Raw genomic sequence first — 26,829 nt, 5'->3', positions numbered from 1 at the left:
ATTGACTCTCTACCTTAGAGGGCTGTTGTGAGGGAAGTATTCTATAAATTATGTCATGTCATGGATGTCAGCTCTTCTTGTTGGACAGGAGTTGAGCAAATTTTTGTTTAGAGATGTAGGACTTGATGTCCAACCAAGGTGCTTTCCAACTCTGGGATTTTGTGGAATGGAACGTGAACTGGTATTTAGGGAGACAGAGAAGAGGGGGCAGGGTGTTCCAGACATGGGGAACACTAACAAAGGCATAGAAGGAGGCATAGGGACTGGGGAAGGGAGGGGTTGGAATAATGAGGATGACTTGCTTGGCTGAAGATGAGCAGGATATGAGATTGGAAGGGTAAGATGAAGGAGGATATAGAATGTCAGTCAGAGGATTTGGACTTGACACTAGAGACTTAGTGAAATTGGGAAACTGGCAAAGTATTCTTGGTCAATCCAAACCTGACTTTATGAATCCTTTCCCCCTCCCATCCCACCTTTAGGCTTCCCTTCCCTGCTCCCATCCAAATTTAACTTTGGCAAATTCTCTGTCTTCTATCTTCTACCATTCTGTGTGAATCCCCAACCTGTGAATCTTGTGTGTCCCTGGGCTGCCTCCCCCAAGGGGTTTATACCTTCAGTCTCCTCTTAAGAAATGTTCTGTCTCCTGGAGAAGGAATGTTAAGTCTTAGCCTACAGGCAGAAAGGCCTTCCTTAACAATGGTGAAATCATGGCTTAAGGAGGGGATACCTTACACACTCAATTGGGTATGGAAATCTATCTTACCCTACAGGAAAATAGGGGGGAAGGGGATAAGAGAGCTGGGGGGATGATAAAAGGGAGAGCAGATTGGGGAGGGGGTAATCAGAAGCAAACAGTCAAAAGAGAGAATAGAACAAATGGGGAGTGGGATAGGATGAAGGAAAATATAGTTAGTTTTCCACAACATGACTACTATGGAAGTGTTTTGCATGACTACACATGTATAACCTGTACCGAGTTGCTTGCCTTCTCAATGAGGGTGGGTGGAAAGGGAGGAAAAGAGAAAATTTGGAACCCAAAGTTTTAAAACAAATGTTAAAAATTGTTTTCACATGCAACTGGGAAAGAAGATATACAGGCCATGGAATATAGAAATCAATCCTGCCCTACAGGAAAATAGAAGGGGAAAAGGATAAGAGAAAGAGGGGGAGATAGAAGGAAGGGAAGATTAGGGGAAGGGGTATTCATAATGCCCGCCATCTTGGGGTGGGGGAGGGATGAGATGGGGAGAAAATTTGGAACTCAAAATCTTGTGGAAGTGAATGTTGAAAACTAAAAATAAATTAATAAATTTAAAAACAAAAACAAAACAACAACAGCAGCAACAACAATAACAAAAATACCAGTGGTGAGATCACCCCATGGAGGTGGGTGACAGTTGCCTACTCTGCCTATGCATGAGGCAGACCCAGAGGAGTTGTAAGTTCATGAACAGTAGAGACCATTTGGGGCTCTCAGGAAATGGGGTCTGTTGTAGTCCCTGAACCAGGGAGGAGAACACCTGGGTTCTAGGTACAGCTTTGCTATTCTGCTGATTGCTACCTGTGTGACCCTGGTCAAGTCTCTTCTTTTCCTGGGCCTTGGCTTTCTCCTCTGCCATATTCAGTGGTTGATTAGATGATTTCTATTTCTAATTTCTAAAGGTTACTTTCATCTCTATCATTCTTATAATATTTTGTATTCTAAAGTTCTTGTATTCTATAAAACTGTAAATGTAATACTTTTTAAATGGGGATAAGAAGATGGAAAATTATGTATGACTCTGAAGGGGAGGGTCAAGGAGGGTTCGAGGTGACACTACTAAATCTGACTTTTTCTTGGGGGGGCGATGTTTGTGTTGCACATTCAGGGAAGTTCCATACCTTTCATTGTGACCACCGTGCCTGCAACCCACCTGTGGGGAACCTTGCCACAGGCAGGACCCCTATCACGTTCACCACCTGTGGGGAGAGTGGTACAGAGCTCTCCTGCTCCTACGTGGACCAACCTCCCCTCCCTTCCAGCACCTTAAACTGTGGTTATCTTCAGTGCACCAAGTGCAATGCTCAGCAACCCAACAATTCCCACCCACCATCCTCCATGACGGACGATGTCTTTACCTTTCCCAACACCTGGTGGCAGTCGGCTGCGGGTATCTCCCGAGAAGAGATTCATCTGGACTTTGAGACGGAGTTCTACCTGACTCATGTCATCGTGGTCTTCAAGTCTCCCCGGCCAGCCGCCATGATCCTGGAGCGTTCCCAGGATGGTGGACATACCTGGAGGCCCTATAAATATTTTGCCACCAACTGTACGGCCACCTTTGGGCTCCAAGATGACCTAGTTGAAGAAGGCTCCCTTTGTACATCTAGGTATTCAGATGCTATTCCTTGTACCAGAGGTGAGGTAAGTACCCCATCCATTAGTTTGGCACTCAAAGCCCTCTATAACCTGGCCCCAACCTACCTCTCATCTTCAGTATAAACTCTACCTCCAGTAAGGCTGGTATCCTCAAGGTCTCTTGCACAGGCCATGCTTACTACTACCTCCCCTCCTTTGCTGATGTTTTCTCCTACAGGAATCCCTCCCTACCACACCCAAGCTCGTCTCTAAACCCATCCGGTAAGACCCAATTTCTTCTTGAGCATTTCTTACATCACCTTGCCGCCACTGGGCTGGCTCCCTTTCCTCTGCACTTCTGTTCCACCAATTAGCTGTATCCAGGCTCACAAATTTAATTAGCACATTAGTTTTAAGTTTATAGCACCTCATTATTACACTCAAATCTTTGTCTCTCTCCACAAAGACTTGTAAATCCGGATCCACATTCAACTAAACAAAGGGTTGCATGATACCTCTAAGGCCTGAAATCCTCACCCCATGATTGAATTTAGTTTAATAAGTATCTATTCAGGCTGACTTTGTGTGAGGCATGTGCTAGGATGACGTATAAAGATCCTTCTCCTTCTCCAGTAAGTGTCCGAGGCCAGACTTGAACTCAGGTCCCCCTGACTCCAGGGCTGGTGCTCTATCCACTGTACAACATAGCCGCCCCTCGTCATGTACTTCTGAAACTGATTTTTCAAACATGACTGTAGGGCCCTTACATTTATTCCTATTAAGTTTCGTGTTGTCAAGAAAGTGTGGAATCATGAATGGAGAACTGGCCTTGAAGCTGGGAAGATCTGAGTTCAGTTCTCCCACTAAGACATACTGGCTGACCCTGGGAAAGTCACTTACTTCCCCTCTTGCTGTTCTAGTCAGCTCTTTTAAGACTATAGATTGCTAAGAAGTTACCGAGCTGTTCTTACCTCCTATCCTTATAAATTTAAGAATTCTTATGCCTTTGTCATTGATAAAAATGTTAACATGAACAGATCCCTGGAGCACTCCACTGTAGACCACCGTTCAAGGAGACGTGGCGATATTAACGACTACTCTTCTAGTCATTCAGCCAGTTCCAAATCTACTTGACAGCGTGTTTATCTAGACCAGAGGTGTCAGACAAACAGCCCGGAACACTCTTGAGTGCTGAGAAAGCCTAAACCAGTTTAAAATGTAATTAGGAAATATTTAACAAAATAAAAATGTAGTGAACATGTTCATATGTGGTTTTCTAAGTCAATATGTGCCTCACAGAGACTTTTTATGGTTTAATGGCCTCGATTCCTATTTGAGTTTGACACCACAGGTCTAGCTCATAGGTCAAAGAAAATGGAGGCAACATGGGTTGAGTCATTTGGCCTTATCTCCATCATCCTTTTGCTATCTGCCCTCTTTTCTCTGGGATAACTAAAAACTAAAAGCTGTTTGTGGTCCATAGTATTCATTGCCAGCCTGGGTCCTTTCTATATTCTAGAGCCCCTAATTTTATTCTTATGGGATTCACATTCATCTTGGTCATTGTCCTTGCTTCCCTCTAGCTTGTTCTTGACTCTAAAGCTAATATGGTGAATAATCCATTTCTTTCCCAAGACACAAAACTCTGTTCTCCTTAGAGTATTTCCCTCTTCTAACCCAGTTCTCTTCCACCTTCCCAACATCTCACTTAGTTTCCCCAAAAACTACCTTACCTGCAAAAAGTAGGTGGTATGATGGATCGATCACAGACCTGCAGTCAAAAAGACTTGAGTTCAAAGCTGAAATCAAGCATTCATTGGCTATGTGACCCTGGGCAAGTCACTTAAGTGCTGCTTGCCTCAGTTTCCTCTTCTGTAAAATGAAGAAAATAATAGCACCTGTCTCTCAGGGTTGTTGTGAGGATCAAATGAGATAATGTTTCTGAAGTATTTTGCAAACTTTAAGGTGCTATATAAATGCTGGCTATCAGGGTCATGCACACTTGTCAGAACTGGGGTTTGAATCTACTATACCATTTTGTTGTTCAGTCACTCCAGTGTGTCCGACTCTCCGTGACCCAGTGGACTTTGTCCAAGGGGTTTTCTTGGCAAAGATACTGGAGTGGTTTACCTTTTCCTTCTCCAGTGTGTCCCCATTTTACAGATGAGGAAATGGAGGCAAACAGGGGCTAAGTGACTCATCCAGGGTCACACAGCTAGTAAATGTTTGAGGCCACATTTGAAATCAAAACCTCCATGACTCCAGGCCCAGCGGTCTAGCCACTGCTGCTGTCATTCAAAGTAGAGTAGCACAGCATTGTAGAGCCCAAAAGATGCTGTGGAAAGATGTCAGAGCAAGAATAGATAGGCTCCAGGAGAGTGGAGGGAGGGGTGGAATGGGACCGACCAGTGGCATCAGGAGAATGGGAGCATTTGCTGGCATCAAGGAGCAATTTCCTGTCTCAACTCCTAGGCTTTATATGGTTGGGGGAGGGGAGAAGAGAGGGAAGGGAGAAGGAGGAGGGAAGGAATGAATCCTACCAAAGCTCATCTAGATCCACCAGATGGGAAGCACTTGGTGGAAATGGGGAATATAGGGGCAGGACATCCACTTCAGTTCCTGTTAAGTTCATCCTGACACCCAGAGCCATTATAAGGGACCAGATACTTGGAATAATCTCAGGTGGGGTCATTTGTCTGAGACAGCGCAGGTAAGCCCAGGGAAGAGCCACCCTTTCACCCCCTCCCACATCTCCCATTTTCTGTGAACCAGAATCAGAGGGCCTTGCCCAAATTGGCAGTAGGGCAGCTCTGATGCCCAGAGGACCTGCCTCGCGGCTCTGCTTGGGTAGGGGATGCTGGAACCCGGACCAGCCAGGCGTCGGCTTACGGCTGTGTGGGCTGGTGGAATGTGGACAGCTGGCCTCTGCAGCTGGGGCTGTTAGCTCATGGCTCCCTTGGCCTGGGGAATGTCAAGGCCCTCGGTGGTTTGGAGAGGATACGTGACCGCTCAGCTCATGATGAGGGAAAGGAGGACCCAGCACAATCCACGGGGGCTCAGGATGAAGGCCCTCATGGGCTGGGCTGCTTGATCAGGTGAGGGCTTGTGGCTGCATCAGGCAGTCTGACTGGGATTTGATCGAGCCAGACCTACAATAGAATGATCTCTGGGGCATCAGCCGACACCCCCTCCCCCTCTCCTCTGGGCCCTCACAGAGCACAAAGGAATGGACAAAATATTTTCTATGCAGCAAGTTTTTCAACTTGTCTGTTCACTTGAAAAAAAATGCAGAGATAGAGGGGAGGGGGATCTCTATGGAATCAATGGCAGATGGGACAAACGTGTCACCTCTCGGTTTCATAGGCCAGAATCCATAAGAAGAAGGACACAACCACCAGCTCTCAGGTTGTAAGAGACCTCAGAGGGCAGCTATCCCAATCCCTCCATGAACAGAAATCTCCTCTGGCATATCCCTGGAGGGTGTTAACACCCCGTGAGTAGTGGCAAATCACAGACAGGTCACTTCACCTGCCTTCCACCTCGGTTTCCTCACCTGTAAAGTGAGGGGCGGTGGTCCAGATGACTTCTGGCACCCTTTTCAGCTCCAGACCTAGGATTCTGTCATTCGAAGAGTCAGGCTGAGAACCCAAGTTTGAAATGCATGGCATTGGACCTTGATGTTGCTCTTCTGACTCTTTGGGACCCCACTGGGGTTTTCTTGGCAAAGGTACTGGAATGGTTGGCCGTTTCCTTCTCCAACTCATTTTACAGATGGGGAAACTGAGGCAAACGGTTACGTGACTTGCACAGGGTCATACAGCTAGTAAGTGTCTGAGGGTAGCTTTGAGCTCCCATCTTCCTGATTCGAAGTCCAGCACTCTGTCCACTGTGCCACTAGCTGCCAAAAGAATTTGTGCAAGGCTACCTCCTACATGCAAATATATTGTGCAGCTTCCTATGAGGAATTTGTTGTTGTTTCTCAGTCACGTCCAACTCTTTGTGACCCCATTTGGGGCAGAGACACCAGAGAGGTTTGCCATTTCCTTCTCCAGTTCATTTTACAGATGAGGAAACTGAGGCAGACAGAGTTAAGTGACTTGCCCAGGGTCTCACAGATAGTAAGTGTCTGAGATCACATTTGAACTCAGATCTTCCTGATTCTTGGCCTGGTGCTGTATCCACTGCACCACTTAGCTACCCTGGACCTCGATAAGAAATGGCTAAAGTCAGTCGGCCAAGATATAAAGAACTCTGTAAATGGAGTGAATACAGTGAGAGGCAGTGATGGAAAGGGGCCTAGGGGGCAGCTAAGTAGCACAACAGATAGAGCACCAGCCCTGGAGTCAGGACGACCTGAGTTCAAATCTGACCTTAGACCAAACACTTGACACTTAACTAGCTGTGTGACTCTGGGCAAGTCACTTAACCCCAATTGCCTAAAATAAATAATAAATTTTAAAAAGGTGGGGGGCCTGGATTCAACTTTTTTTCTCTCTTACTTAGAACCTGTGTGATTTGAGGCAACTCACTTGCCCTCTCTGGGCCTCTGTTTCCCCACCTGGGAAATGAATGTGTTGGTCAGCTGATCTCTTAGGTCCCTGAATTCAGCTTATGAACAGGGGGCTTGGGAGGCAGGAAACCTGGGCTCTCTTCCCATCTTTATCAATAATTCACTGTGTTACCCCGAGACCTCTTTCGGGGTCTCAGTTTCTTCCTCTGGAAAGGGAGGGAGCTAGATGAAATGATTCCAAGGTCGCTTCCAGCTCTAAGATTCTCTAAAGAGGAATTAAGCCTGGAGAACAAATGTTGCTGAGTGGGCTGGCTGGCTGACAGAGAGCGTGCATGGTATGTCAGCCCACCCTCTGGTCGGCCCTTGGTATAAAGGGCCCTGCTGAGCAATAGAGTCCAAGCAGAGAGTAAGACTGGGGCCTGATCTCATGGAGACAAAAATAGAACACCCAGATCTGGACATGACTCAGAGCCCCAGCCAGAGGCGCCCAGAGAGGCAAGGGGCTCTTTCTCCTTTGGGAGCCTGGATGGAAGAGGGGGAAGTTCATAACTATTCCAAGGGGGAAAAGAAGCATTCCTCTGTCTGGGGCAAAGGACTGTAGGTTGGCAAAATTCGATTTTTATGTTCCCAGCCTCCTTTCTCTAGGTCTTCTCTGACTAAATGCTTGGCACATAAGTGCTTACTAAGTGCTTTTTTAAAAATTCATTCATTCATTCATTCATTCTTTCCTTCCCTCCCCCAATCCCTCAGCATCCTTTCCCTCTCTCCCTTCAGGTTTCTAATGACCTCCATCCCTTTTGTTTTCTCCCTCCCTCTCTTTTCTTCCTTTTATATTTGTCTCTTGGTAATAATTTGCCATTTAGGCTGAAGATAAGTGATAGAATCCTAACCTATCAAAACCCAAAGACACGTTAGATTGAACCCAATAGGCTTCTATTATACAAAGGGAATCTGAATCATAGAAAGGGGAAATACACCCAGGGTCCCCCCGGGAGCCGGAGAAGAAGCCAGGTCTGACATTCCCAGGAGCCGCCAAAAGGCCTTAGCAATCACTGAGCTGATTTAATCCCTTCATTTTAACGGATAAGGACATTGAGTGTCAGAGAGATGGAATCACTTGTTGGAGGCCACACAGCTAAGCGAGTCGCCTCTGGTGGTTCTATCTCACAATATCTTTCTTGGCTTGCCTCCTCACCCCCATTCAGGCCCTCATCGGCTCTCGTCTGCAGTAGACTCTTAATTGGTTTTCCAGAAGCCAACCTCTCCCCTCTCCAGTCCTTCCCACATACAGCTGGAAACTGGGTATTTGTACTTCCAGCTCCTGGTCAGTGGTAGATACAGAAGAAACGTTTGTTGAATTGAGTTGAGTGTGTTCTGGTGCCAGAACTAGTGGCCTTGCCATTATACCGAACTCCTGAATTTTAGTGCAGTGATCTCTTCTCTTCATTTAAATAGATATGTTGCAAACACCTCTGGGAGAGTTATTTTTAGCCTTATCCATAATGGCGGGGTGGAAGACTTTGTCCTTCTTAAAGGAATTTTAGGTATTTTAGGTATCGGTGAACTAAGTGAGGGAGAGATTGGCTCAGGATCGCTAGTGGAGCCGTAGGGCATACAATGCTGGGCCTGGAGGCAGGAAGACTTGAGTTCAAATTTGTCCTCAGACACTTACTAGCTATGTGACCTTGGGCAAGCCACTTATGTCTGCCTCAGTTTCCTCATCTGTAAAATGGGGATGATAATCATAGCACCTACCTCCCAGGCTTCTGGTAAGGATAAAATGAGATTATATTTGTAAAGTGCTTTTGCACTACATAAATGTTATTCTTATTCTTATAATCAATTATTAGTATTATCCCTTGTTTTACATGATTGCATATGTGTAATCTATATAAAATTTCTTGCCTTCTCAAGGAGGTGGGTGGAGAGGAAGGAGAAAATATGAAACTCAAAATTAAAAAAAAAATGTTAAAATTTTCTGTTTGCACGTAATTGAGAAAAATTAGATAAAAACAAAATATTATTATTATAATTCTACCATGTAGACAGCTTATTCTACCTACTACCTATTTACCAGAAAGGCTGGCTCTAACCAAGAATGAACACCACTTTAGGTCTTGACCCCAGAACAGGACCTCACATATCATCTAGTCTAACTCTTTTATTTTTACAGAAAGGGACATTGAGGCCCAGAGAAGGGAAGTAACCCAACAAGGTCAAATAGCTAGTAAGTAGGAGAGCCTTGACTTTAGCCCAGATCTCCTAACTGAATTTTGTTCTTATAGAACAGACCCTCTCTTCTCCATTCCATTCAGCTAGCACGTATTAAATGCTTACCAAGCGCTGTTGATAGAAATACAAAAATAAGAGAGACCTTGCCTTTGGAGAACTCATATTCAATTCAAGTAGCTTGATTCATATTTTCTTCTCCCAGGTCATCTACCGGGCCCTAACTCCAACCAATCAGATTGACGATCCTTATGGCCCAGAAGCCCAAGATTTGCTAAAACTCACCAACCTCCGTCTTGTGCTGCTAAAAAGGCAGGATTGCCCTTGCCAGGGGGTGAGGCTCCTGGAGAAACCCCAGCGATTCACCCATTATGCCATCTATGACCTGATTGTCCGTGGAAGCTGCTTCTGCAACGGACATGGGGAGATGTGTCAGCCGGCAGATGAGACGGGGAACTCCAGGAGTATGGTGAGAACATGACCTCAGTGGGGCTGAGATCCTGTCTTGTCTGCTTGCTGGGGAAGTGAGCATTCACATGAGCTGGCCTTTAAAGGTTCCCAGTGTGGAAGGGAGGACAGCAGACCTTGTGATGAATGGATTGGGAGGAAAGAGGGGGAGAACGAGCAAAGCCTGACTGATGGGAAGGTCTCACTCATCTAGCTGACCTAGGATAGAAGACTCAGTATGCATGTGCTTTATGGCTCTGCTCATGCCATTCTCTCAGGCCTCTCCTCCACCTTGTTCTGTGGAAGTCATTCCTGTCTTTTAAGGCCAAGTCAAATGCCACTGCCCCTGTAAAGCTTCCCTCACCACCAAGGTAGAAATACCCTAAACCCCCATAGCTTTTAGCATATCCCTCCCGTATCACGTTCTGTCATGCATTATGGTGATGTGTGTACTTGTCTTACCTTCTTTACTAGACTATAAGCCTTCTGAGGGCAGGGGTTATGTTTTGTACCTCTTTTTATCCCCTATGGCTTTTTGCAGAGAGCATTAGATCATAGAATGTTAGAGCTGGGAAGGAACTTAAGACATACAATATTAGAACGTAGAACAAGGAACATTAGAGCTAGATGTGACCTCAGAGACCACCTCTTATTCTACAGAGGAAGAAATTGAAGTCCACACAGGGCATATGGCTAAACCACTGGGACATAAATTTGCTTGTTCCCAGGTAATCAGGTAATTACCTTCTTCATCATCACCATCATCATCATCATCATCCTAACTACCATTTGTATAGCGCTTTTAGGTTTGCAAAATGCTGTACGAATATCTCATTTGATCCTAAGAGGTAGATGCCTTTACTATCCCCATTTTACAGATGAGGAAACTGAGGCTAAGCAGTTAAGTGACTTGCTCAGGATCACATAGCAAGCTAGTGACTAAGGCAGAATTAGGATTCAGGTCTCCCTGACTCCCAAGACTAGTGATTTGTCCACTTCACCACCTAGCTGCCTAAGAATTAGATGCTATCTCTAGAAATCAGGTGCTATCCTTAACTTCTATTCTCTGACAAGTGTAGCAATTCCAGTGCCAGAATTCAAGAGTGTCAATGAATGCATGCAGATGGAGGCAAGAAAGCATTCTCCGGCCCCCCAGAAGATGAGCCCAGTGACCCTTTCTGGGGCCAGCAGTGCTTTCATAAGCTCAGGGGCAGTTTCTCCTTTCCCTTAGTGGCCTGTGGGGCAGAGTTGGATGGAAATATTTGGAAAAGGTTTCAGTGACTCATCCCTGTAAGAACATGAGGAAACTGCTGTTAGTGTCATGGAAAAAGTCCTGGATTAGTTATTTGGAGACCTGGCTTCTAGTTCCAGCACAAATTGAGAAAGCACTTGTCCTGGTATCAGGAAGACCCGAGTTCAAATCCAGCCACAGACACTTACTAGCTGTGGGACCCTAGTCACTGTATCATTGTCTGCCTCAGTTTCCTCAAATGTAAAATGGGGGTAATGACAACACCTGCCTCACAGGGGTTATTGTGAAGATCTAATGAGATCCTATTTGTTAAACTCTTAGAACAGTGCTCAGCACATAGTAGGTGCTTAATAAATGCTTGTCTCCTTTCCTTCTTCTGTCACCATTTCACTGTGTGGCCTTTGTCAAGTTCTTCAACTTTCTTGGGCCCCAGTTTCTCCAACTGTAAATGAGGTGGGATTAGACAAGCTGAAGGGATATTTTGATGGGACAATGACCTTCCTCTCTATGCTTCCTAGTTTATCTATGTCCTTCCTAAAAGATGGCACCCAGGGGCAGCTAGGTGGTGAAGTGGATAGAGTACCAGCCTTGAAGTCAGGAGGATGTGAGTTCAAATCCAGTCCCAGACCTAACACTTGACACTTACTAGCTGTGTGACCCTGGGCAAGTCACTTAACCCCAATTACCTTAAAAAAAAAAAGATTGCACCCAGAACTGAATGCAATATTTCACTATATTACTGACGTCAGCAGAGCAAGTGGGACTGTTGTCTAGTCATGTCTGAATCTTCATGACCTCATTTGGGATTTTCTTGGCAAAGATCCTGGAGTGGTTTGCCATTTCCTTCTTCAGCTCATTTTACAGGTGAGGAAATTGAGGCAAACAGGGTTAAGTGACCTGTCCAGGGTCACACGGCTAGTAAGTGTCTGAGGTAAGATTTGAACTCAGGTCTTCCTGACTTCAGGCCTGGCACTCTATCCACTGCACCACCTAGCTGTCCCACAGTGGGCCTATATCACAGATCTCATGTCTCTCTTCAACCTAGGATGTCGTTTATTCATTAGTTTGCTTGTATAACACATTTTAGACATATTGATTATCCTAAAACCCCCAGATCTTTCATAATTTCTGTCTACACATGTCTCCCCTATCTTGAACCTGTAAAACTGATTTTTTTGAACCCAAGTATGAGACTTTACTTTTATTCTCTATCATTAAACTTTACACTATTATTTCATCTTAAGAAGTAATCTTTTTTGGGGGGGGGGCTAGGCAATGGGGTTAAGTGACTTGCCCAGGGTCACACAGCTAGTAAGTGTTACGTGTCTGAGGCTGGATTTGAACTTAGGTTCTCCTGACTCCAAGGCTAGAGCTCTATTCACTGAGCCACCTAGTTGCCCCAAGAAGTAATCTTGAGAGGCAGGATGACTTAGTGAATAGAGAATTCACCTCAGAGTCAGAAAGAGCTGGGTTCATTTCCTATCTCTGATAAAAACTGGTTGTGTGACCCTGGGCAAGTCACTTAGCCTCTTAGTACTTCAGTCAATTCTCACAGACTATAAGTTGCTGAGTAGATTCCAGTGTGGATTGGTGGAGGGAATTTTTCTCCCTGGGAGTTCTGTATACTAATGAAATCACAGGTGTGACCAAAAAAAATGTCTTATAAAAGTTTGGTGGGTCCAATGCTGTATCCCAGGGGTTGGCAAACCAAAGCCTTTGGGCCAAATCTGGCCTGCCAGCTGTTTTCATATAGCCCACAAACTAAGAATGGTTCGTGCATTTTACTGCACTTCCTAAATGAAGGTGATCCTGGGCAATATGCTGAAGCCTGTTTGGACCCATCGAGGAATCTTTAGATTGTCCTTTTATATCACTTGCAATGATAATTGTGCTGGGGGTGGTGGTCCATGGTTTATGGCCCTAGAACATCTCTAGGAGGTGGGAAAAGACATGTTTTTATGGTAGTAAACAGTGGTTTGTCTTTGTATCCTCTGTGCTTAGTTCCTGGTTTATAGCAAGTGCTGAATAAATGTTTGATGACTGACTTCTAAATGTAATCCAGCTCAGTCTCTTCTCTTTGAGAGGTTGTATGGACTCTGGAGTGAGGAAGACTTGGGTTTGAATTCTACCTCAGATACTCACTGTGTCACCCTGAGAAAGTCACTTTAGCCTCAGTTTTTTCATATGTAAAATGAAAGTATTGGTCTCAATGACCTTTATGGTCCCTTCCAGCTCTGAGCCTATGATCTCTATGGACATCCTCCCTAATCAGTTCCGGTTCCAGCATATTGTCCATTTGCAATACTTGTCCAGTATATGTATTGATAGAGTAACTGCTTATCCAGCTACTTGTTATAATCTGGGCAATATTCATTCTCTGTCCACTTTGTGTTTCTAGTGTGGATGTCTAGGCTGGTCTCTTTTGAATGAACATCAGTTTTATTGAGATGACCTATAATGTTCCAGGGATCTAGATAGTTGGCACAATACTATCTGCAAATAGGCACATCTGCAAAACCTCTCCATTAACAGGCAACCTCTTTTCCATTTGTATTTTGTGAGATAGGCAAGTTGGTAGTCCTGAAATAATCTCATATTTAGCCCTTCCGTGCACCGGGTAATGAGGGGAAAGTCATGTGGAGCCCCCGAATCTCCCCCCATACCTTTTCGAATTGAATGAGGGCAAGTGAATAGAGCTGTGTTCGAGCATCGTGACATTCAGTAACCCAAAGCAGCCAGTCTGTGGCTGGGGTAGCTAGAGCCTCCTGAGATGCTGGGTTGGGTCCTATTTTCCCACAGGGCTCCTCCCTTGTTGGCAGGAGCAGAAACTTGCGCTGAGCAGTAGCTCTATAAACAAGCTTGTGTTACTGGTGACTGTTAAGTTCCCAAACATTCCTCTCTGCCCAGTGGGGCTGTGGTGACTGAGAACTCTGTCACAAGGCCATTCCTGGCTCCAGTTTCTAAACAGAGGAAGAACTGTGGCAGGACTTTTGTTGTGCTCCCTGGGGGCCATCCTGCTGCAAACCATGGAAATATTGTCAGGCAGAGCCAGTGAATCTGATCAGGCTGTTTGCCAACTGGAAGGCAAGGGAGACCTCAACTCAGCTCCCTCCAGTAGTTAGAAAGACTAAAAAATGAAACATGGTCTGCCCTCAAGGAGCTGACGTTACAGGGGAGACATGCACAAATAAGTACAAAGTATAAGCGAAATTAAGTACAAAGTATAAAAGGAATAAGTACAAGATATTTTTTTGTGGGGGGAAGGCACTTGAAGTTGGGAGATCAGGAAAAACTTCATGAGGAAGATGTCACCTGGGTAGTATTTTTAAGGAAAAAAGGAATATGTTAAGTGAGAGTCCACTCCAGTCATGGACAATAGTCAATGCAGAGAAAGACAGGACACGGTAAAATCCACTGATTTCACTCACATAAGGCTAAAGACTATCACCTCCAAAATGAAACTCCAAAAAGGAAGGAACAGAAAGATACCCAGAGAAATCACCAGGGAGCCTTGGCGTGATGGTCGAGGACTCCTGGGATCCTGCTTTCATAGCAGGTAGGTCACCTCAGGAATCTTGGCTGCTGTGTTCAAAGTAACCCAGATTATTTTTTTGGATATTTCCCTTGATCTTATCCTGCCCCCAATTTATTCTATTCTCTCTTTTGACCCTATCCCTCCCTAGAAGGGTTTGCTTCTGATTACCCCCTCCCTGAATCTGCCCTCCCCTCTATCATACCCAGGTGATTTTATAAGGAGGACAGGAGTCTCTCCCTCTCTCAGGCTGATCTCATTGAGGGAGTCTGCCCACGGCATATTCTAACCTGGAGTATTCCAAGCATAGAAGTTTCCAGCTATGTGAGGGAGGATTCAGACTAGAGCTTAGGGGGGAAGGGTGAGGTCACCAGATAGGAAGAGGCATGATCAGGCAACAGACAGTCTGTAGGATCAAGGAAAATAAAACCAAAAAAGCCAGAAATTTTTCCCAAGGACATCTAGGCTGTAAAGTGAGTCTGGGGCTTACTGCTTCCTCAAATGGCTGGTTCCGTTTTTGAAGTTTTCAATCTTTGGAAATCCTTCCTTACACTATATGTGTTTATACATACATACATACATACATACATACATGCATGCATGCATGCATGCATATATATTTATATATTTAAATATATATTTATATCTATATTAAATATATATTTATATATTTATATCCATATATTTATATCTATATATATGAGATTATTTCAGGACTACCAACTTGCCTATCTTACAAAATTTATATATATTTATATATATATATATACACACACACACACACATATATATACATATATACACACACACATATATATATACATATATATACACACACACATATATATATATACACATATATATATGGCAATTGGCCACCTCCAGTCAAATGATCCCTTAAACAGCCTTCTGCTATTCACTCACAGATACTTGAAATCCCTTGCACAGGCAACAGAGTTTTTCCTTCCTCCCACGATCGGAGATGAGGCTGAGAATTCTTGTTCTCCTAGGAGAGGGGCAGATCACAACCCCTCCATGCTCTTGTCTTTCCATAAATTCTTCATAGGGAATTCATCCAATGTCCTAGAAGACTTGCCCTAGCTCTTCTAATAATCAACAGTCTGGGGGCAAAAGTTTGTCAAACACTTGACTTAACGTCATCTAATTTTAGCTCCACAACAATCCTTTGAGGTAAGTGCTGCAGATATTAGTATCCTCATTTTACAGATGAGAAACTGAGGCCCAGAGAACGACTTCCTCATAGTTACACAGTTGATGGGCATTGAGAAGTGGGATTCGTATCCAGGTCTTCCCAATTCTGGGTTCAGCATACTATCTATTATCTCAATCCATCTATAAATAGCTGATGGTATAGCCTTTTCTAAGAGTAGGTTTGGGGTCTGGGGGAAGGAGGGAAAAGATGTAAGTTAGAGAGTAACTGGAGGGTGAGCATGTAGGCATGAAGAAACTTAGGTCACAAAGGGAATAAGTGTCAGGGGTGAGATTTGAACCGGGAGCCTCTGATGTTGCAATCAATGCTCTTTGTATCATACAGAGCAGCTTGGGAAGGACGGTGGCAACCCCTGAAGACAAACCTCCCAGGTTTGAATACTTTGCAGACTATGGTCCTGGGTTGTGTGCCAGAGCCTTTGTTTTCCTATTGCCCTCAGGCTAGGTGACTTGGCCCCAGTTTTCCTCACCCTGCAAATAATCTGGACTTTCCACATGCCTCTGCAGTCTGCAGCTAATCCTTGAGCTGAATTTTCACCCTATCTGATCCAGCTTGTGCCAGGGTGGGTGGCCCCCAAGGCCGCTGTTCTCGATGATAATGCAGAAAACACACACGCAAGTGCGCGCGCACACACACACACACACACACACACACACACACACACACACTGGGCTGGAAGGCAGACTGATGGAATCTGCCTTAGGAGAGAGTGGGTTCCCTCTTCATGAAGTTTTTCAGTCGACAGAGGGATGACCCCTTTTTGGGGGTGTGATGGAGGGGACTCTTGTTCAAGTTCAGATTGGGCTAGATGGCTTCTGAGGTCCCTTCCTACTCAGAGCCTCTGTGCTTCTAGCTGGGACAGGGATGGCAATGCCCTTTGGGGACTTTTGGGAAGAAATCCTAGCATAAAAAGTGGAATTATAGACCATGGGATCTGAGAGGAACCGAGGGCTGCAGAGGGGACGTGACTTGCCCAAAGTCACACAGCAAGTTAATGGCAGACATGCGGCCAGAGCCCAGATCTTCTGGTGTCCAATCCCCGGGTTCTCCTGAGTAGAGCAGTGGCCCCACGACAGTGTTCCCTTAGGTACTTCAACACTTTCCGTTCTGGAGAGAACCAGGAAGTAGGGTTTAAGTACAGGGGAGTGGATGGGTACAGGAACGGCGAAGAGAAAGAAGACTTGACTAGGATCACAGATTTAGAGCAGTGAGGGTCCTTACTGGTCATCTAGTGCAGTGACTCTCCCCATTGTGTGCTCATCGTCCATGCTTCTTTACCATGAGGTATCCCACTATACGTGTTACCCTTGTGGACAGAGGGAGAGATGTTGGCTAGATGTTAGCACAGTGAAATGGATTCCAAACTGGCTGAATGAGAGGACCCCCAAAGCAGTTATTAATGGTTCAGTTGTAACTTGGAAGATGCTAGTAAAATGCCCTAAGGATCTTATGGGGGCCTCCATGCCATGGTGTTCAATATTTTCATCAATTATTTGAATGAAGTTATAGAAGATATGCCTATCAGAGTTGTAGATAACATAAGTCTAAGAAGGATAGGTTGGATAATAGGCTCCAGAACCCAAAAAATATTTCATCAACCTAGAATGATGGGCTGAATAGAATGAGATGATATTTAATAGGGAGAAGTATAAAGTTTTACAATTGGGTACCAAAAAAAAAAAATGCACTTCACAAGTACAAGATGGAGGATACATGATTAGGTAGCAGTTTGAAAAATATCTGGGGTTTTAAGTGGACAGAAAGTTCCTTATGAGTCAACAGTGTATTATGGTGACAAAAAATGCTCATGTTATCCTGAGCTACATTAAGGGATGTATAGTGTCCTGAAGGAGGGAGACAATAGCCTTATTCTGGCCAGACCACATGGGGAGTACCATATTCAGTTCTGGGTATCACGTTTAAGAAGGAAGGAAGGAGGGAGGAAGGGAGGAAGGGGGGAGGAAAGGACATAAGTATTTATTAAGTGTCTACTATGAGCCAGGCATTGTGCTAAGTAGTTGACAAATATTATCTCATTTAATCCTAACAACCCTGATAGGTAGGTACTATTAATATCCCCATTTTACAGTTGAGGAAACTGAGGAAGACAGAGATTAAGTGACTTGCCCAAGGCCATACAACTAATTGGTGTCTGAGGCCAGATGTGAATTCCTAAGTCCAGGCTCCCTGCTCTATTCATACATGCCACCTAGCTGCCTCAAAGCTGTAGACTGGAACATATACAGAAGAAGGTGACTGTTCATTGAATGAATGAATGAATAGAAACCACATCAGATGAAGATCTGTTGAAAGAACTGGGGATGTTTAGCCTGGAGAAGAAAGACTTAATGATAGGTGTATTGGGGTATTTGAAGGACTGTCACGTGGAGAAAGGATCGGACGTGTCCTCCTTAACCTCCAAAGCTGGAGAGGAACTTGCAGAGGGACGGTCTTGATAATCAACAGAACTTCTCAAGAGTAGAATGCACTGCTTTGGAAGGCGGTGGATCCCCCTTACCAGGAGTCTTTCTTCAACAAAGTCTCGTCATTAATGCTCTAAATGGGATTCAGGGCCAGATACAGATATCACACTAAGCGGCCTCTGAGGTTCTTCCAACTCTGTAATTTGGTAGAGTGGTTTCTGCTTTCCAAGCCTCAGTTTCCTCTTCTGTAAAAACGGAGTTGAACTGGATGACTCCTTCCAAGTCTAAAACCCTACAGCGCTCTAACTTGCACGAGGTCACAGAGTTAGCAGTAAGTGCCAAAACCGGCACCAGAATTTCAGCCTTGAAATCTGGTCTTCTTTCTTCCAGAAGGGGTCAAAATGTAGCACCCAATAAAATTCATTCATTAATTCAATACACCCTGTTCAGCCCCTGACTGGAGATGTCTAAGTCCACAATGGAAAAGAGAGGGGAGAACCTACGAGGGTCATTTTTCACATCCTTTGGCCCTAAACCACATCTCGCCTTCAAATTCTCCTTGAATGATAATTACCGAAAAATTTCTTCCTCAGCTGATCAAAGGAATTCTGTCCATTCCTAATGAGACTCCCTTCTAGTCTCCTGGAGTTGGTAATAGGAAGAGCGATCTTACTCATGTAGCTGCAATTTAAATGGGCTTAGTTGGATTTTGGCCAGAGAGTATAATGGGTGGCCTCAGGGGATGGAGAGCTCCCCAACCCTGAAGGTCTTCAGCCATAGATTGGATCACCACTTGTTAAGTGTAGGGGTTGAACCAGAAGAGCAGATCTAAGTAGCAAAGACATATGGGGACCACCGAAGCCACCAAAGTCCCTTCTTCCAACTTGGAGATCCTATGATTTGAAACAGAGGCTGATGGCATTTTCATTAGAACTTTCCTGAAATGTTCTGGCTGGAGCTAGAGGCTAAGGGAGTGAGTGGTTTTATTTTATTACTTAACTGCTTAATGACTGTATGGCGGTTATTTTTAATTACTTAATGGATGCTTTGGTTTACTTTCATCTTGTGGTTTTAAATATGATGGTTTTCCTTCCAGAAGATGGCCTTTTATTTTGTTAGGAACACTTATGAATGTTGTTGAGGGTGTAATGACCTTGTGGCTCCTTTAGCCTGGGGTTTGCTTTGCTTTTCCACGTATGAAAGGGAGTCAACTTCTTTTAAAGAGCTTCCTAGACCAGTTCAAAGTTAGAATGCTACAACTTGCAAAGCTGGAAGAGATTGTCCAATCCAGCGCCTTCATTTTATAGAGGGAGAAATTGAGGCCCAGAGAAGGGAGGAATTTGCCCAAGATTACACACCTCGGTAATGGCAGAGCTGAGACTAGAACCCAAAACTTCTGACTTTGTTCTCTGCTTGTTCTGCCATGCTTTTTACTGGCACAGAGAGAAGTTTTTCTGTTGGGAACTTAACTAGTTCATTGAATGAATGGAGTGAATGAATGAGCAATCTAAACTTCTTTCAGATGTACAGCAATTCAACAACAAAGTGCGTTTATCAAGCACTTTGTTCCGGGTGCCATATTGGGTGCTGGAAATACAAAGAATAGAATGAAAAAGTTCCTTCCCTCAAAGAGCTTACATTCTATTTGGAGGATACAACATGGCTACAAATAAATAAATAAATAAATACAAAATATATACAAAGCAGTTTCATTGGGCAACAAAGGAAAAGCACAGGGGTGAATGAGAAGGGCCTTTTATAGAGAGCAGGACATAAGATGAGTGTTGAAAGAAGCTTAGGATTCCAAGAGGTGAAGGTTTAGGAGAGAACAATTCAGGTAGTGGAGGAAGCTGGTGAAAAAGCAGAGGCCAGAGATAGAATGCCATGGGTGAGGAGCCCAAGGTGGCCATTTGGGTGCGAATGCTGAATGTATGAAAAGGATTGAGGTGAAATCAATCTGGAAAAATTGGTTCTCGACACATATCACTCAGTTGGTCTTTACCACAGCCTTGTGAGGCAGGTTGTATAGGCATTATTGTCCCCATTTTACAAATGGAGAAATTGAGGTTCTGAGGTGCTACTGCTTAAATAGCAAAAGGATCTGCTATTTGGAGCTGGAAGAGAGCTCAGATCATCTGGTTGAACCCTCTCATTTGCAGATGAGGACACTGAGGTCCACATAGGTTACATAATTTGCCCAAGATCACACCAGTAGTAAGTGTAAGAAGTTCTCTCTCTCTCTCTCTCTCTGTCTCTGTCTCTCTCTCTCTGTCTGTCTCTCTCTCTCTCTCTCTCTCTCATCTCTCTAGCATCTATCATCTCTAGAATCTATGTATCTCTATCAATCTATGATAATAGATGATAATCTCTCTGTCTGTCTGTCTCTCCTTACCACCACATACACACACATACACATATATAAATGTATATATAGTGTCCCCAAAGTCTCTTAGTGATTTGTCCAGGATCACACAGCCAGTCGTTGTCAAAGGCAGGACCAACCCTGACATAAATGGCTGGCCCTATCATGACTAGTGGCTTTACAAAGTGATCCTGTGGTCTCAACACAGGCAACCTGAATCAACAGCAGTTGGCTGGCCTGGGAAAACCTTCATCTGAACCTGGGGTGCCAGAGGAGAATTTCAAGCATTCTGGCAGCCTGGGCCAGAGCCACAGCAAACCAAGGCAACATCCCCACAAGGGTAGGAGGTGAAATCCGAGTTCAGCCTTTGGCCCCTTGGCGGCCATAGAACTGTTTACTCTTTTGGGCAGGATTCTTCTGTAAAAGCTTCCCTGAAGATCTAAAACACTCCCTTGGGAATCAGGACCCTTGAGGTCTTAGTTGCAGCTTTTGTGGCTTTAGTTGTGAGACCTTGCCCCTCGCTTCCCCCAGGCTTTCCTTCTCTATAAAGGACAATAAATCTTTTCCTCTCCTTTTCCCTCTCCCTCCCCCTCCCTGCCTCCTTTCCATCTCTCCACATGAGGACAGATGGTTCCCTGGCCATCCTCCTCAGCCCCTTCTCACCACAACCTTGGAAGTCAGTTGTCAATTTGGACAACTAGAGGTCTCATATGAGGTGCTGTGTTTTGAGGCAGGGGATTGATACTAAACCCTAAAGGAATTTGTAGGAGAATGTTTCTCCCATGTCTCTCCCATTTATGTCTGCTGCTCTAGCAGGGTATGATGGATCATAAAAAGCCTCTTTGCCTAAGGATAAAGTCAAGAATCCTAAGCCTGGCCTCCAAGGTCTTCCTTCATCTGGCCTCATCTTACCTTTCCCACTTTCTCTCGCATTGCTTGCCTTCAGGTAAACTCAATTCTGACCATATTGCTCCATCCCCTTTCTCTTATATGCACCATGCTTAGTTGGACCTCCATGACTTTCCTTACTATTCCCTCATCTGGAATGTCATCCCCTTTCCTCAGATGTATTACTACCCATCTTTTTAAAAACTCAGTTCAAGGCTCTGCCTTCTATTTGAAGTCTTCTCTGACCAGTCAACTCTATGATGATTTCTATGTCTTCCAACCTCTGAAAGCACTGAGTGTCCAGACCCTTGTTTGACACGTAGCATATAGAGCTTCATATTACTAGTTTCCCACATAGGTATGTCTAGAGCTATAATGAGGAATTCTTTTATCTGGGGGAAAATAGATTAAGAGAGGCTGGGTGGCAATGGTGGCAGCACAGATGATAATGCTAGGGGTGATGGCCCAGAAGACAGTCTTGTTGGGGGGTGCAATTGTCCTGGGACAGTGGGACACATAGTTGACACTCACAAAATACTGAATTATTATATTTATATTAGAACATAAAATGTTGAGCTTGAAGGGGCCTTAGAACCTAGAATGTCAGAGCTGAAAGAGACCTTGGAACCTAGAATGTCAGAACGGAAAGAGATCTTGGAACCTAGAATTTCAGAGCTGGAACAGATCTTGGAACCTAGAATGTCAGAACTGAAAGAGATCTTGGAACCTAGAATTTCAGAGCTGGAACAGATCTTGGAACCTAGAATATCAGAACTGAAAGAGATCTTGAAACCTAGAATTTCAGAGCTGGAAGGGTCCTTGGAACACAGATTGTCAGAGCTGGAAGTGACCTTAGAACCTAGAATGTCAGAACTGGAAGGGTCCTTAGAACAGATTGTCAGAACTAAAAGTGACCTTAGGACCTAGAAGATCAGAATTGCAAGGGGCCTTAGAACCTAGAAGGTCAGAGCTGGAAGGGGCCTTAGAACCTAGAAGTTCAAAGTTAGAAGGGGTCTTAGAACCTAAAAGGTCAGAGATGGAAGGGGCCTTAGTTATAGTTCTGCATGTGTGGTTATCCCCCAGTGAAACATTTTTGTAAGTCTGTGTCTTAAACTTCTATATTTTCTCCATACCTTAATAAAGGACGGCGCCTTAGAACCTGGAATGTCAGAGCTGGAAGGGAACATAGAACCCACAATGTCAGATTTCAAGTAAGAAGGTTCTAACCCCACCTTAACTACTTGCTACTTGGGTGGCTTTGGGTATATGCTTTGTCCTCTCTGGACCTCTGTTTGTTAATCTGTGAGGTGGTTAGACCAGCCTTCCTCTGACGTCTCCTACAGCTCTAACATTCTCCATACTTCAATGACATGACTTAGATATTCAGAGGATTGCGTTCTACCATCAATGATAGTTCCCCTACCAGTGTTTAGAAGTTCATTCTACATTAAATACTGCCCTCTGCAGGCTTAGCTTTTAATAAATAGGCATGGAGTCCAGGCCTGTGATTTCATTGTTATGGGGAACTGCTGGATGAGGAAGCTCCCTCCACCAAGACAGGTTGCCACCTCCACTCTCAGTATGCTCTTGGAGAGTTGCCTAGAGCACTAAAGAGGATTAAATGACTTGCTCAGGATCACCCAGCTAGGCTATGTCAGAGGCAGGATTTGAACTCGGGTCTTCTGGCCCTGAGGCTGGCCCTCTATCCACTTTGCCATGCTGCCTTTCTTTTATAAATATAAATATATATTTATATATGTAAACACACATATATATTATATATACACATGTACATATATTTTTATATATATAATATATATTTTAATAAATTCCCATATGCCTGGAAACAATCTCCTTTCTCCTCTCTGCCTGCTAAAATCTTTTCTCTTCCTCTGCATCTGCACCTTCACGCCGTCTCCATCATGAAGTCTTTCCTTCTAGCACCTTGTCTGGATCTCTCCTTCGCTTACATGACATCAGGATTAGATTCAGGCGTTAGAAGGGTTAGTTCTTTTCTGCTTAGTCCCAGAGGGAAGGAAGGGGGAAGAAAAAGAAACAAGTATTTATTAAGCACCTACTGTGTTCCAGGCACCCTTTACAAATATTGTCTTATGTATCCTCACAACAACCTGGGAAGGTAGGTACTATTATGATCCCCATTTTATAGATGAAGGAAATTGAGGCAGATAAAGGTAAAGTGCCTCGCCCAAGGTCACACTTGTTTCTGAGGCCAGATTTGAACTCAGATCTTCTTGATTCCAGGCCCAGTCTCCCATCCACTGTGCCCTCTAGCATACCTTAGAGGGACATGACCAGGAGCAAAGGGTGGAGAGTAAAAAGAAGTCGATTTACATCTGATGTAAAGAAAGCATTCCATTCCACCTTGCGTTACTTGTGTATATGTCTTAAACTGGAAGCTTCTTAATGACAGGAATTGGGTCATTTTTAAACTTGGTATCCCTAGTGCCTAGGAGCATGACTTGCACATATAAATATGTCATTAATAAATATCTTGAAAATAGGGACAGCTATGGGGCAGCTAGGTGGTGCAGTGGATAGAGCTGCAGTCTTGGAGTCAGGAGGACCTGAGTTCAAATCTGACCTCAGACACCTGACACATACTAGCTATGTGATCCTGGGCAAGTCAATTAACCCCAATTGCCTCACCAAAAATGAAAAAAGCAAAAAATAAAAAAAGAAGAAGAAGAAGAAGAAAAAGAAAGAAAGAAAGAAAATACAAGCAGCTTGGTGGTACAATGGATGTAGCACCGGCCCTGGAGTCAGGAGAACCTGGGTTCAAATCCAACCTCAGATACTTACCAGCTATGTGACTCTGGGCAAGTCACTTAACTCCAATCAGAAAGAAAGGAAGGAAGAAAGAATCTTGAAAATAAAGGAATTGAAACTATCTGCTAAATTCCTAATAGTGACAGTATACACTTGCATAGTGCTTTATATTTGGACCTTTGAATGTCAACTTGAAGGGATTTTGGAGATCATCTGAGTCAATGCTTGTCTCCATGACTTGATTGAAGGCATGGATGACATGCTTCTCAAGCGTGCAGACGGCCTAAAGCTGGGGGGGAATGCCAACAAGGAACATGTCAGAGTCAGTATCAAAAATATCTCACCGGGCTAGAACAGTAGGACAAATTGTAAAAAAAGATAGTGGGGAATGTAAAGTTCTCCACAGGGAGCTCCTGGTGAGGACATTCTCTTTCTTGATGCAGGTTGGCACTTCCACTGTAATTCATAGTTTTAAAATATTGCTTGGAGCATTGAGAGGACTAAGTGACTTGCTCTAGAATGATTCAGCTCAGAGTAATACAAGTCAACAGAGTGATGTGGCAGCCAAAGAAATTAGTGCTTTTTTTTTTCCTTCTCTGGTCTGCATTAATCAAAGCATAGAGTCCAGAACAAGGGAGGTAATAGCCCCTTTCTTCTGTATTCTGGGAAGAGTACTATGTTCAGTTCCGGGCACCATATTTCATAAACAACAAACAGACAGTCATGGCCAGAAGAAGGCAGTCAAGATGGTGAAAAGAACAGAGTGACATGTAAGAATTAGCTTAAGGGGGGCAGCTAGGTGGTGCAGTGGATAGAGCTCCAGCCCTGAAGTCAGGAGGACTTCTGAGTTCAAATCTGGCCTCAGACAAATTGACACTTACTAGCTGTGTGACCCTGGGCAAGTCACTTAACCCCAATTGCCAAAAAAAAAAAAAAAAGAATTAGCTGAAGGAACTTGGGATGGTTAGCCTGGGAGGAAGGAAGACTTGAGAGGAACATGATAATTGTCTCCAAATATTTAAAGGTTGATCGTAACGAAGAAGAATTAGATTTATTTTATTTGTTCCCAGAGGGTGTAACTAGGAGCAAAGGGGGTAAAGTTGAAGAGAGGCTGATTTAGATTTGATATAAGGAAAAACTTCCTGACCATTAGAACAGCCTGGAAGTGGAAGGGGCTACCTTTGGCGGTCAGCCCATTGGGTTTCCCCACTATTGCTACTCTTGGAGTTAAGACTAGAAGACAAGTTATTGTGGATGTTGTGGAAAGGATTCTTAGTCAGATATGGTTTAGGTTGGAACAGCCTATGAGGTCTCTTCTAATGCTAAAATTCTGGGATAGTTGCAATGTCCTTCATTTTCTACATGAGGAAACTGAGAAATGAAACGATTTGTTCAAAGTCACACAGAGAACCAGAGGCATAGAAGTCTGTGGCCAAGTTGTTTCACCTCCCAACCTTTGGTGGAGGGAAGGTCTTCCCTTGTTGGGACAGTCTGCGGAATGCTGGCATGCCAAGTGGGAATCTAAAAACTGCAATCATTGTCTGAGAGCTCAGTGCAGACTTTGGCCTCTCCCCTTGAATGACAGTCTCGTCCTCTTGGTGATAGGTCCACGGGACGTGTGTATGCAGACATCACACAGCAGGTATACACTGTGAGAAGTGTTTGCCACTGTACAATGACCAGCCATGGAGGCCAGGAGATGGGAAAACCAGCCAGCCCAATGAGTGCAAAAGTAAGTGGCTAGGGTGGAGACCCAAAAGGGTCCTGGGTCTCAGACAGTCTCATGCCCAAGTATATGATGAAGTGTATAATCGAATCAAAACCCTCATTGTTGGATGTTTTGACATCTGTTTGCCTATTATTTTAGTCCCTTTCCTGTTTTTTAGGTTCACCTCCTTTGCTTCAAATTACCATTGTTAGTCACAAGAATGAACCCCAAAATCTGAAATAGTTTTGAAAATGAATTTATTACATCACTTGGTAGGGAGAATGAACCAGGAAGGGTGTGGCTCTTTCTCATTCAGGCTCTGGGAGGACTTATATCATATAGGATTTAGACTTGGGTACCCACACACAAACCATGTATGCTTAATTAAACAATTTTGCAGAGAGGGCAGTTTGAAAGCAAGGTCAATTGAGGTAGATATCAGTAAACATACACATTCAATAAAATTTAGGTCAAGTCACAACATAAGGGGAGCCTGAAACACAAGCTTGAGAGAACCTAAAACAAGACCTGAGTGAGGGGTTCCAAAATATGTCTTTTAGGTAAATCCAGGGCCTGAAGGAACCCAAAATTCCTTAGAGAGTTACTGAGGTCAGGGTGATACTCTAGGTTTGAACAATCTCTAGTCACATAAAGTTAGGTTTAAATAGTATAATTATTAATACATTTTCCAAATAATATAACAAAGCATTTTCCATACCATCTTGTATTTCAATCTTAAGGGGCCTTCCTAGCTCTCAGCTGGCTGTCAGCTAATCCTCACAGAAGCATAAGTGATGATACCCTAAAGGAATCACCCTCACAGACATATCTGCAGTACTATGGGGATGGGAGACTGAAAAACCTACCAGACCCAAAGGAATGAGTTTTGCTAAAGAGGAATGTCTCCTAGCTGTACATCCTTCAAAGCTTAACTCATCTCATTCTCAAAATTGAGACTAAATCCATTGCAAAGTTACCTTTCACCTAATTTTCTGTTCCCTCTTCACACATACTATGACATATAAAAAGTTCGAAAGACAAAGTTTTTAGATAATCATTTTATTATTCATGCTAGCATATAATTAATAAAAGGGGTCAGTGACACTCTCAAATGCTAAA

General features: G+C 44.0%; 1 protein-coding gene across 5 annotated transcripts in view; it reads left to right on the top strand.

Moving 5' to 3' along the window:
* Window positions 1-26,829, top strand: part of LOC114044272 (netrin-4-like) — a 70,321-nt gene that overhangs the window by 24,013 nt on the left and 19,479 nt on the right. For all 5 annotated transcript variants that reach the window (XM_027863663.1, XM_027863660.1, XM_027863664.1 and 2 more), the window contains 3 exons: window positions 1,872-2,407; window positions 9,286-9,549; window positions 25,608-25,734. In XM_027863663.1, the coding sequence (XP_027719464.1) occupies window positions 1,872-2,407; window positions 9,286-9,549; window positions 25,608-25,734 (927 nt within the window). The remainder of the gene's footprint in view (window positions 1-1,871; window positions 2,408-9,285; window positions 9,550-25,607; window positions 25,735-26,829) is intronic.

Source organism: Vombatus ursinus, unplaced genomic scaffold (genome assembly GCF_900497805.2).
Source record: "Vombatus ursinus unplaced genomic scaffold, bare-nosed wombat genome assembly UNPS02014773.1, whole genome shotgun sequence".
Classification (NCBI taxonomy): Eukaryota; Metazoa; Chordata; class Mammalia; order Diprotodontia; family Vombatidae; genus Vombatus; species Vombatus ursinus.
Note: the sequence above shows the minus strand (reverse complement) of the source record. Positions and strands in the feature narration are given on the sequence as shown.